The following is a 13,705-nucleotide window of genomic DNA, read 5'->3' as shown; positions in this document are numbered from 1 at the left end:
AGTGTCACCAGGAACACAGCATTCCAAAACAAGAAGGGAAAGCAATCTGGCGTGGCCTCAGCAGATGCAGTACCTAGGCAAACATCTGGCTGAATCAACCTAATTCTCTACCCTAAAAAACAAAAATAAAAACCTTCTTCCTTGTTTCAATTTTTTTTTTTTTTAATCAAGGAGTTGATCTCCCCAGGATACAAAGGGGCGCAGTCCCAGGACGAATTCAGTCACCTTGTCCCCGGGTTCGTTCGCATCCCAAAGCCAAGGCTACACTGTTACAGAGGCACAGAGGCAATCAAAATAATTGCCAGCCATTCCCACCTAGACACAGCTTCCAGATGATTCTGATCTGGGCAGGATTCAGAGCACCATGGCCACAAGTCAAGAGACGGCCATTTAACAGGTCTGTGACCTCCCTGCAGCTGGGCCCCATGGTGAATGACAAGATGGAAACAGGGCAACACTACTGGCGATCAAGATTCCATCAGCTGGGGCTTCCCTGGTGGCGCAGTGGTTAAGAATCCGCCTGCCGATGCAGGGGACACGGGTTCGAGCCCTGGTCCGGGAAGATCCCACGTGCCGCGGAGCCGCCAAGCCCGGGCACCACAACTACTGAGCCTGCGCTCTAGAGCCCGTGCTCTGCAACAAGAGAAGCCATGACAATGAAAAGCCCGCACGTCACAACAAAGAGTAGCTCCCACCAGCTGCAACTAGAGAAAGCCTGCCCACAGCGGCGAAGACCCAACACAGCCAAAAATAAATAGATAAATAAATAAATTTATTAAAGGAAAAAAAAAAAAAGATTCCATCAACTGGAAAACACGTGGCAGGAGTAGAAGCCCGTCTCCCCAGTCAAAGGGTTCCTTTCGGTATCCAAAGGAACCAAAATATACACCATAGGTTTTTCAGGCTACCAGGTCCATCCCACACAAAGAAGTCATTTAGGCAGAAGTGATCTCTGAACTCTTTCCTGCTGCATCGTGGTTAGACTTGGCCAGAGCTGACGGCCGGCGCCTCAGACGCACGATAGCCCCAGATGCCTCCCTTGGGTGGCCGGCCTCCGCGCAAGGCGGGCTCCTTACCGTCAAGCTCCTCCACAGAGATGTTGGCCAGCTGTTCGCTGTCGCTGCCGGCAGAGAGAGATCGGTTGAGGTAATTCCCCTTGTACAACAGGCCGGCGGTCACGTGGTGAAAAGGCATCTTCTCCCTGCTCACAAGAGACAGGGGGCAGGGGAGAGAAAGACATCATCATCCATTCCTCCTTTCCTTCCTTGAAGGACCACCCTGGTGTTCAGATGGCCAGGAGTATTTTTTAAATAACAATAACATCAGTAGAGGGAAAGTCAGAGAGTTCCAGGGCTCCCGCGGCCAGAGCAATTCCCGAAGGATCCCAAGTTCTACCCCTTCCTTCATTGTACATCTTACTTCATTTTCCCCATTTAATGATGAACTTGAGCCATGTGGTCCTGGCAGACGGTGGGATACCCCGGCACCACCCAACTGTCTCTCCATGCAAACAAGGATACTCTCTGCTCCTTTCCCTGGCCTGATAAACCCTTCCTCCATCCTCATAGGAAAGGACTACACACCCCAAAATGTGAGGCTGCCCAGTGACCATATGTCTTAGCCGTGACTGTGTGGAAATCCAAGTGTTTCACTTTTCCCAGGTAAAGCAGGTGCTGCGCTTACACTGCACTCAAAGCAGGTCGGAAATGTCAGACTCTGAGTAAACACAGACAACAGTCTGTACCTCTGAGAAGGAGCCCTGTACCTGCCCGCACGAGTGGCTCGTGAGCATAGCCCTCTGAGACACCAATCACACCTGCCCTGCAGGAAAGGTGGGCAGCATCTCAAGGTGTCCCCAAAACAAAGCAGCTTCCAGCATGCTCACAGGAAATGAAAGCATCCCCTTAGACCAGATGAACAAACCCTCCAAGCTCCTCGTACCAGGGCACCATCCCTGGGACTCTGAAGTTCCCACCAGTACAAGGCGGGCCAGAGGCTCCAGACTAAAGTGAAAGGGAGGGAAGAGAGACACAGTTAGAAGGATGGGTCTCGCACAGCATGGAGGTTCCTCAAAAAACTAGAGTTGCCATATGATCCAGCAATCCCACTCCTGGGCATATATCCAGACAAAACTCTTAATTCAAAAAGATACATGCACCCCTATGTTCACAGCAGCACTATTTACAATAGCCAAGACATGGAAACAACCTAAATGTCCATCGACAGATGAATGGATAAAGAAGATGTGGTACATACATACAATGGAATACTACTCAGCCATAAGAAAGAACAAAATAATGCCATTTGCAGCAACATGGATGGACCAAGAGATTATCATACTGAGCGAAGTAAGTCAGAAAGAGGAAGACAAATATACGATATCACTTATATGTGGAATCTAAAATAGAACATAGATGAACTTATCTACAAAACAGACTCACAGACATAGAGAACAGACTTGTGGTTGCCAAGGGTGGGGGGGCAGGGGAGGGTTGGACTGGGAGTTTGGGATGCAAAGTATTATATACTGAATGGATAAAACACAAGGTCATCTAGGGGCAGGACAGGAAAAAAGATGCAGACATAAAGAATGGACTTGAGGACACAAGGAGAGGGAAGGGTAAGCTGGGACGAAGTGAGAGAGTGGCAGGGACATATATACACCACCAAACGTAAAATAGCTAGCTAGTGGGAAGCAGCTGCATAGCACAGGGAGATCAGCTGGGTGCTTTGTGACCACCTAGAGGGGTGGGACAGGGAGGGTGGGAGGGAGGGAGACACAAGAGGGAGGAGATATGGGGATATATGTATACATATAGCTGATTCACTTTGCTATACAGCAGAAACTAATACACCACCATAAAGCAATTATACTCCAATAAAGATGTTAAAAAAAAAAACACACAAGGTCTTATTTTTTAGCACCGGGAACTATATTCAATATCCTGTAATAAACTATAATGGAAAAGAACATGAAAAAAGAGAGAAAGAGAGAAAGTTGGATCTCTCCAAAGGGGAAAGAGCAAGCTCTGTTATAGTGAGTGAGCCATGGAGCATGTCCGGTTCTGCTTCACCATCTGCAAAGGGGGCTAAGAGGAGTGAGAAGCCTCTGGGTGGAATTAGGGAATTGGCAGTCAGGAGGGGGAGTCAATTCTAGGGTGCGGGTAGGGAACACCCTTTTAACAGAGCTCCAGGAGGAAGGTAAACTGGGCAGCACCAGAAGGGGTAATCTCCCCGCCAATGGGGGCATCCAAGCAGAGGCTGAGGGCCTCCCTGACAGGGGTTCTGTGGGAGAGAATCGGCCCCTGTGCTCTCTCCCCATATACACCTGTCATTCTCCATGTGAGTCCTCCATAGGACCCCTTTGGGCACTAAAGTTTGCATCTGTGCATTAAGCTGGAGTGGTCCTAGCGGCCCCTCCAGGCCCTGCTGAGTAACAAGGTGTAAATTACAGGAAGAGACAGTGACAGAAGGCCAGTCTCTGGGGATGACTGCTCAGGGCTTCAGGCCTCCCAAACCTTGCCATCCCTCAAGCCACACTCATGACAGCGACTGTCCCTGATGAAGGATGTTTGGAGGGGGGTGGGGGCCCCTGTCTTCTTTTCCTTGTGACACCACTGAGTGACAGGCCCGAGAGGACGCCCCTTCCTCTCTCTCCCTCCCAACTAGAACTCACCCCAGCGTACCCCTGTATGGGCTGAGAGCTGCTGACTTAGAGATCAACCCAAGAGACTCTTAAAAGTTACAGGGCTTGACCAAGAGCAGAATGCCAGTTAGTTAAAGAATCCCATCTAGAACACAAGCCACCTAAGCTCTCTTTCAACTAAGCAGCCTCAGCTCAGCACCAGACATTTCCACCTGGATGTCAAACTCTCATTTCAAACTCAAGATGTAGAAAAACGAACTAATTATCTTCCTAAAAAATAGGCCACACTTCCTGATTTCTCTATTTCTATCAGAGGTACTTTTCTCTCACCATAACAACTGGGGCAACTCTCACAAATGTTCTGGGCCCAAAACACATGGCAGAGGCAAAAGAGCCAGCTGCCAGCCTCCAGCCCAGTCTTAACTCTGCACAGCTAACAAAACATACATACATCCACGGGGCAACTGCAAGTGACCGGGGGTGGGGGAGTGGGGGGAGTTCCAGAGTACGCATGCCTTTGCCAGTTGTAAGGGGTACATCTTCAGCTAACTATTGATATAAGTCAGACTTTCCCCCTCCTGGCCAAATCTATCCTTATGCATAAATAGGCAAGAACCTTTCTTTGGAAAAAGAATTCAATTACCATCTCCTCTTTTCTCAAAGTTAGATTTCAGACCAAACAGGTTTAAAGGTGAGAATCAGATGCACAAGCTAGGACTGCTCTCCCTTTCCTAAGGCCAGTCCTGATTTGGGGCGCCATGTGTGGCCATGGTCATTTCAGCCTGGACAGATTCCCATGGTCCAGGGGATGAGACATCAACACTGGCTGACGCTTCCCTCTCAGCACTGGCCCCGGGACCCAGCAGTCTCACCAGCTGTAATTTTTAACCATCGTTTTAAATCCTTCCTTAACATGGGGAAATACTCACACCGATCTTCTCTAATTTTGCCACCTGGAGGGAGGCCCCCCTCAGGTCAATACAGGCCCGGAAGGCGTTTCTCCCCATTTCACCACTCATCTCTCTAGTTTCTCAGCATTTTGTAAATAGCTTCCCATTATCACCTTTTACTTGGTTGCCTGAAGCTTTGGACCGGCCACGCACACATTTTTACAGCCGCGGTAACAAGGTTATACTCAAACATGCCTGTCCGAGCCACGTTCAGCCACAGAAGAAACGATGAGTACTTTGCAGAAAAAAACTGGTCACAACTGAGTCCCACTTGAAAGACCAACATAATTGCTTCTGGAAAAAGCAGCTTACAAAATTAGGTACCTATTCAGTTCATTCACCCAAAATGCTCAAAGTCTAGTGGGAAAGAAAACACGTGCAATTGAACCAGCCATATAGATAAATAAAGTCATGTTCAAAAAAGGGAAGAGCATTATACCAAGTAAGCTAAAAACAGCTGCTGCAATTAAGGACTAAATTTCACTCCAAGCCACCTGGGGAAACCCAAGCTTCAAGATCCTCTCTTTGGCTATGGAAGGGAAATGTACAAGTTCACCAGCAAAGAAAAACACAGTCCTGAGCTAAAACTTAAAGAGATGGTGGGCAATGAATATATATATATATTTCTTTTCAAGAGCCATTTTACTCATTGAGAAATATTATTTGACTGTTTACCATGTGAACAATTTTTCTGTATTTTCTCTAAGGCAGTATGGTTTCCTGGCTAAGAATCAGGGCTTTCTGGTCAAAAGCAGTGTTAGATTTAAATTCTAGCTCTGCTCTGATTAGCCATGTAGGCAAATTAATTAACCTCTGTAAGCCTCAGTCTCCTCCTCTGTAAAACTGTGGTTTGGATACATACTGAATAGTATTTTTGTAACTATGAAATAAGATAAGGTATGGAAAGCACTTGATTTAGCATCAGGTACGTTCTCAATAAACATCATCAGTAATTCTTTGCTAAGGATTACGTGAAGTAGGATGAAGGGCAAAAGAAATTCATGATGTGTTAGGTGGAAGATAAAACACACTGTGTTTTGAAGGAGGGTCAGGAAGGACCTGGCAGAGGGTGAGTTTCAGAGAGGATCTGGCTGGCATTGCACACTAAGGTGCCAAGGGATCCAGAATGTCAGCAACAGAGCACTGGGGGCCCCAGTGCTGAGCAGTATCAGCAAGCAGCTGACTGTATCAGGAGGAGGGGGCTATTTGAATGAAAAGCACCAGAGCTGAAAAAGAGTCAATTTCCTGGGTATCACCTGGCATCATGGTCACATCAAGGACAAGATGTCAGCAGGTTAAAAACAAAGGGGTGAGTTCCTGTTTTCAGGTTCGAAGAACTGGTACATTTCTTGGCAAAGTAATAAACCAAAGACAACACTCCCATTTACCATGGCAACAAAAAGAATAAAATATCTAGGAATAAACCTACCTAAGGAGACAAAAGACCTGTATGCAAAAAATTATAAGACACTGATGAAAGAAATTTAAGATGATACAAATAGATGGAGAGATATACCATGTTCTTGGATTGGAAGAATCAACATTGTGAAAATGACTATACTACCCAAAGCAATCTACAGATTCAATGCAATCCCTATTAAACTACCACTGGCATTTTTCACAGAATAGAACAAAAAATTTCACAATTTGTATGGAAACACAAAAGACCCCAAATAGCCAAAGCAATCTTGAGAAAGAAAAACAGAGCTGGAGGAATCAGGCTCCCTGACTTCACACTATACTACAAAGCTACAGTAATCAAGACAGTATGGTACTGGCACAAAAACAGAAATATTGATCAGTGGAACAGGATAGAAAGCCCAGGGATAAACCCATGCACCTATGGTCACCTTATCTTCGATAAAGGAGGCAAGAATATACAGGGGAGAAAAGACAGCCTCTTCAATAAGTGGTGCTGAGAAAACTGGACAGCTACATGTAAAAGAATGAAATTAGAACACTCCCTAACACCATACACAAAAATAAACTCAAAATGGGTTAAAGACCTAAATGTAAGGCAAGACACTATAAAACTCTTAGAAGAAAACATAGGCAGAACACTCTATGACATAAATCACAGCAAGATCCTTTTTGACCCACCTCCTAGAGAAATGGAAATAAAAACAAAAATAAACAAATGGGACCTAATGAAACTTAAAAGCTTTTGTACAGCAAAGGAAACCATAAACAAGACCAAAAGACAACCCTCAGAATGGGAGAAAATATTTGCAAATGAAGCAACTGACAAAGGATTAATCTCAAAAATTTACAAGCTCATGCAGCTCAATATAAAAAAAACAAACAACCCAATCCAAAAATGAGCAGAAGACCTAAATAGACATTTCCCCAAAGAAGATATACAGATGGCCAATAAACACATGAAAGGATGCTCAACATCATTAGTCATTAGAGAAATGCAAATCAAAACTACAATGAGATATCATTTCACACTGGTCAGAATGGCCATCATCAAAATATCTACAAACAATAAATGCTGGAGAGAGTGGAGAAAAGAGAACCCTCTTGCACTGTTGGTGGGAATGTAAATTGATACAGCCACTATGGAGAACAGAATGGAGGTTCCTTAAAAAACTAAAAACAGAACTACCACATGACCCAGCAATCCCACTACTGGGCATATACCCTGAGAAAACCATAATTCAAATAGAGTCAAGTACCAAAATGTTCATTGCAGCTCTATTTACAATAGCCAGGATATGGAAGCAACCTAAGTATCCATCAACAAATGAATGGATAAAGAAGATGTGGCACATATATACAATGGAATATTACTCAGCCATAAAAAGAAATGAAATTGAGTTATTTGTAGTGAGGTGGATGGACCTAGAGTCTGTCATACAGAGTGAAGTAAGTCAGAAAGAGAAAAACAAATACTGTATGCTAACACATATATATGGAATCTTAAAAAAAAAGGTCATTTAGAACCTAGGGGCGAGACGGGAATAAAGACACAGACCTACTAGAGAATGGACTTGAGGATACGGGGAGGGGGAAGGGTAAGCTGGGACAAAGTGAGAGAGTGGCATGGACATATATACACTACCAAACATAAAATAGATAGCTAGTGGGAAGCAGCCACATAGCAGAGGGAGATCAGCTCGGTGTTTTGTGACCACCTAGAGGGGTAGGATAGGGAGAGTGGGAGGGAGGGAGATGTAAGAGGGAGGAGATATGGGGACATATGTATATGTATAGCTGATTCACTTTGTTTTAATGCAGAAACTAATACACCATTGTAGAGCAATTATACTTCAGCAAAGATGTTAAAAAAAAAAAAAACCAAAGAGCCCCACATACTTTGACTTGAGAGATGTCAAGAAATGATGCTCTTCAGAGACAGTTAATTTTGTGTCAACTTGACTGGGTCACAAGGTGCCCAGATATTTGGTTAAACATTACTCTGGGTGTGTCTGTGAGAGTGTTTTGGGGTGAGATTAACATTTAAGCTGGTAGTCTGAGTAAAGAAGATTGCCCTTCCCAAGGTGGCTGGGCCTTATCCAATCTGTTAGAGGCCTGAATAAAACAAAAAGGAAAAGTAAGGGAAAATGTGTTCTTTCCGTCTGTGTCAGCTAGGACATTAGTCTTCTCCTGCCTTTGGACCTGGACTCCAGCTGGAGCTGACACCAATAGCTCTCCTGGGTTTCCAGCTCGCCAGACTGTAGGAATTCTCAGCCTCCAAAACCATCTGAGTCAATTCTTTACAATAAATTTCTTTCTATATATATATATATCCTATTGGTTATGTTTCTCTGGAGAACCCAGACTAACACTTCCATTTTTTTTCTCAGCAGTGCTGAAGACCCAGGCACATTCCTGTAGGCTGATGTTATTATTCTGGGTAAAGAGTACCCCAGAACATAATTCTGCAGGGCCTCCTAAGCAACACGACTCAGAGTGTAGTGTGTGAACCACTGCCAGCTGAATACTCTCTACTGCTTGTTTGCAACGAGATAGATAAGGACAGGAAGTGAAAGAAAGCATTGAAATTTTTATAGCAGTTTGGAGCATTGTCCCAACACCTAAGCATGTGACCAGTTGACTTGATTTTTGTATATCTTTGCTTTTTTAATTTTATTTTTCCACTAATTCTTTCTTTCTGCATTTTACAGAAATCACTCTGCCAAGGACTGGAGCTTTAAACAAAAAACGAAACAAAACAAAAACACTAGTCCTTCCCCACAAATAGTTTAGTTTGAGAAGCACTTCTCTCTAAAGTACTTTAAGTTGCATCAATTTCTCGTAATGGGTTACAGATACAGAGAGAGAGGAAGAAAGACATGTAGAGAAATGTATTTGAACTTGCCTCCGCAATTTTTTCAAGGAACTTAATTTAAGAGTTTTTAAAGTCTTAGATGGACTTTGGAAAGGAGGTACAGCAGACATAGAAAACAAACTTATGGTTACCAAAGGGGAAAGGGGATGGGGATGGATAAATTAGGAGTATAGATTAATAGGTACACATTACTATACATAAAATGGATAAATAACTAGGATTCACTATGTAGCACGTGGAACTATATTCAGTGTCTTGTAATAACCTATAATGGAAAAGAATCTGAAGCTGTACACCTGAAACTAACACAATATTGTAAATCAACCATAGTTAAAGAAATAAAAAACTTTTTAATCCAAAAAAATACTCTACACAATGTGTTATTCAAACAGAATTATTATACCACATTGAAAAGTCTAGTGTTAAAAAGTAATATTTGAAGCATTTAAACATCATAAACATTTCAAATATACATGGAAATAAAACCCCATAATATGCTTTGTTTGAAATTTAAAAAACAAGAAAGGAAAGGACATACGAGATGTCAGCTGAAGTTTGGGCCATCTTCTGAGCACCTGGAATACAGTGCTGGGGTTTCTGCCCTCCATTTAGCGGACTACATGGGGCAATGTTGACCCTGCATTCTAGAAGCTAAAGAGCCTACCCAACCATGATAGAGCCTTTGCCAAATTCCCCTAAAAATATCCATGAAGGCACACAAAAATAATCCCATTCCCAACAGCACCAATGCCAGGGCGTGGAAGAAGCTTCCATTAAGTCGGCACAGTTAGGATTAAAATGGAAAATAATCAGTGGCATACCCACACTTTGAATGCAGACTAAATAATAGAGTCAGATAGTAAAGGAATAAGAGGAGATTTTTATCTACCCAAATTCCCTTCTATTTCTGGGACTCTGGAATGACCAACCATGATGACATCAGACAATCACCCTTCGGACTCTGTTGGAATTGCTTTTCCAAAGCAGCCAGGGTCAAACCCTCACTGCCCTTAGCACCACTGTGAATCAACAATCCCCTTCCTCTAGCTACCCAGGGATCATCCCTCCCAGTCTGCAATACAGCTAGGAATAGAAGGGTCTGAGGCACGGGCTCTGCACGTGAAGATGTGAAATTCGTTATGGGCATGAGTGTCAGTATGAAACAATGACCTGTAGGGTTTATGGTTTTTTGTGTATTGCTTTTGATTAAGGAAGAACTGCAGAAGAGCTCAGATACCCCACAAATGTATGTCTCCTCCTGAGAGTCCAAGAGTTAAGTTATAGGGAGAAGAAGATCCCTACTTACTCCAACAAAGATGCACTAGATGGATACCAGCTGAGCGTTGGGCTAAGCACTTATAAAACAATTGTGTTCTCTTGTAAAGATCCTGCAGGGGCAGGCCAATTGGCAAGGAGGGTTTGGATAGAGCTCAAATCAGACAGGAATGAGTAAGCAGAAAACACCAACGTGAGGATCTAAATAAAAATTCTGCATCATCAGAGGAAGAAGCACTTTCAAGAAGAAGAAGAGCCAAAAACAGATTGTCAACAATAGTATGATACAAGAAAGAAGACAGTTTTACAAAGCTTCTGGTTACATCCTTAAAAATAAGTAAGAAACCAGGGTGTCTATGAAATAAGAATGCAAATTCATAAGGAAATCTCAGCATACAGTGAGGAGATAGCAAGTCAGAAAGCAAAGACAGCTTGCTGAGAGGCAAGCTGATTTGGAAAAGGTGCTGGTCTTTGCAAAGCAAAGGAGAAATCCAAAAACAGCAGTGGAATGAAAATCTACATTACTGGCAACGAAGAGTATTTCAAACAAACGGCAAATTCAGCAAATAATATAATTCACCCATGGACCCACCACCCAGATTGAACATGGGCTGATATTTTTCCTCATTTGCTTTAGATTTTTTTCAAAGAAATATCTTACAGCGAAGCCCTGCCCATCTACGCTATTCCTCCACCTCCTTCACTCAGCTGTGACAACACTATTCTGGAGGTGGAATGTATCCTTCCGGTCCATGATTTTAAATTTTCCTACATTTGGGTGTAACTATATAGAATATATTATAGTATCACTGTATACATCTTTCAACTTACATGAATAATATCACACTGTACATAAGCTTTTGCAATTTGCACATTTCAATCTATATTAGAGTTTAGGGACTTACCCAAATCCATATACGTAATTTACTTTTAACTGTGCCATAGTTTTCCATTGTAAAAGCATATTGCAATTCATTTATCCACTATCCAATTGAAATAAAAGTATCCTGCAAAGAACATCTTCGTGTGTCTCTTTGCATAAATTTAGGGGAATTTCTCTAGCCTACATACCTAGATAAAATATTAACAGAATTTTTCCAAAGTGCTCTCCACAGTGGTTGGGTTAGTTGTCTGTCACTACATAACAAACTACCCTTGAACTTAGTGGCTTAAAACAGCAAATATTTATTATCTCACAGGTTCTGTGGGTCAGGAATCAGGAATTGCTTTGCTGGGTGGTTCTGGCTCAGGAGTTCTCAGAAGGTTGCAGTCAAGACACCGATCAGGGCTACCACCGTCAGAAGGTGTGACTGCAGCTGGAGGATCCACTTCCAAGATGGTGTACTCACATGGCTGCTCACAACATCCTCAGGGGACTCTCCAGAGGGCTGCTCAGGTGTTCTTATGACATGACAGCTGGCTTCCCCTAGCAGGTGATCCAAGACACAGAATGAGGGGGCTTTCATGATTTGGTCTCAGAAATCACACCGTCATTTTTGACACATTCTGTTCATTAAAAGCAAGATGCTCAGGAAAGCCGACACTCATGGAGAGAAACTAGGCTCCACCTTTTGAACGATGGAGTATCAAAGAATTTGTAAACATCTTTTAAAATCATCATCATGGCTGTAGCAACTTACAGACCCACCATTAGTCTATCGGCATGTCTATTTCCCCCATAGCCTTGCTGACAAGGAGTATGATCAGACTGTTTCTTTCTTAATTGGATTTCCTTGATTGCTAGTTTAGGCATCCTGTTATATGTTTTTTGGCCATTCTAATTTCCTCTCCTACAATTTGCTTTTTACCTTTATCTACTGGGTTGTTTATCATTTTGGGATTGCTTTGTTCTTCCATGCTATTGTTTTCTAACATTTCAGTTCAACCGTACTTTTAAACCCCTCAATATCAGTCATTATTATTGTAGTTGTTATCGGTGCATGTTACAACCAATGCTTACCTAGACTTTTCTACAAGTTTACTAATTTCTCTGCTTCTACAAGTTTACTAATTTCTCTGCTCACTGTTGCACTCTTCTGGGTTCAATTCCCTTCTTAATGAAGGGAATGTAGTAATTCTTTCATTAAGGAATTATAAATGGAAAGCTTTTTGGTCCTTGTCCTTAAAAAAAAAGTCTTTATTTCAATCTCAGTTGAATTATAGTTCAACTTGGTAAAGAACTACAAATTATTTACTTAGTACTTGGAGGATATGTTGTTGCTGATGAGAAATCTACTTGTTCACCTGTTAATACTCATTCTGGGCCATTCTAAGTCTATAATTTCAGATATAGGCTCTCTCCCCAACTCGATATTCTCTCTTTCATAAAGAGATGTATTAGATGTATGTTGGACCTCTTCATTCAAGCTCAATACTCTTGACTGGTTCATCCAGCATTCATTCATACCCCATCAGATTAAAAAAGCTGAAAAGCTAATAACTTTGTTTTCCAGACTCCATTGCTACTAGAGCTCTGTATGAGAATTAGTTCCAAAATTAGAAAGCACTTGCACAAGTTCGGAATGTAGAAGAGAGATGAATACAATGGTATGGTGTGCTGGATCTCAAAAAACATCTTGATCCATAGCATTTACCCTTATCCATGGTAGAAATACTCCCACAATGGCCAATTCCGAGCAACAAGGTGATATCAGTGAACATGGAATTGTGAAGAGATGTGAAGTAGTATACCAGCACACCATTATACAGTATTTTCACCATATACATGTCATAGACTAAATTAACCACAAAATCATAGATAATAATAAAGTGTAGTCAAATAATTAGGAAGTGAAGAGTTTTTAGTATTTATTACCGTGGTGATGTAATATATTTCACTGTAAGTTTATACTTCATCTGAGAATTTAAGTTTATATTTCATTTATCATGCATTTAAGAATGGCTATGCTTAATAACTGACTCGTAAAATTCCTGAAAATTTAACAAGTGTCTTTTTCCCCCCTGCTTTTAATTAATTAAGTTATTTATTTATTTATGGCCATGTTGAGTCTGTTGCTGTGCGTGGGCTTTCTTTAGTTGCGGCGAGCGGGGGCTACTCTTTGTTGTGGTGCGTGGGCTTCTCATTTTGGTGGCTTCTCTGGTTGCAGAGGATGGGCTCTAGGCGTGCGGGCTTCAGTAGTTGTGGCACGTGGGCTCAGTAGTTGTGACTCATGGGCTCTAGAGTGCAGGGTCAGTGGTTGTGGCACATGGGCTTAGTTGCTCCGCGGCATGTGGGATCTTCCAGTACCAGGGCTTGAACCCGTGTCCCCTGCATTGGCAGGCGGATTCCTAACCACTGCACCACCAGGGAAGCCCCAACAAGTGTCTTTCATACGCTGGTATGAGGTGGCTCCAGCATGCCGCTGGATGAAGGTCTTTTTCCTAACCATTTCTGATTGTTTCTACAGGCAAGAAATGTCATGGAAACATGATGTTTTCCTGCAACAGTGTTCCGCCGTCCACTCTCCAGTTTCCTGGCTATGAAGAAGTAGTCAAGGTGGTGGCAGAAGAGCAATGGCTTCTGAATCCTCAGATCAACTT

General features: G+C 42.6%; 1 protein-coding gene across 6 annotated transcripts in view; it reads right to left on the bottom strand.

Annotated features, from left to right (window-relative positions):
• The window catches only part of CALN1 (calneuron 1), a 467,601-nt gene that overhangs the window by 335,012 nt on the left and 118,884 nt on the right, over window positions 1-13,705 (bottom strand). For 3 of the 6 annotated variants that reach the window (XM_067014154.1, XM_067014155.1, XM_067014152.1), the window contains one exon: window positions 1,077-1,201. In XM_067014154.1, the coding sequence (XP_066870255.1) occupies window positions 1,077-1,194 (118 nt within the window). In that variant the 5' untranslated portion in view covers window positions 1,195-1,201. The other 3 variants (XM_067014151.1, XM_067014150.1, XM_067014153.1) reach the window with 2 other exon arrangements.

The sequence above is a fragment of the Kogia breviceps genome, chromosome 14, assembly GCF_026419965.1.
Source record: "Kogia breviceps isolate mKogBre1 chromosome 14, mKogBre1 haplotype 1, whole genome shotgun sequence".
Taxonomy (NCBI): Eukaryota; Metazoa; Chordata; class Mammalia; order Artiodactyla; family Physeteridae; genus Kogia; species Kogia breviceps.
The sequence above is the reverse complement of the archived record's forward strand: the minus strand, read 5'-3'. Positions and strand labels throughout refer to the sequence as shown.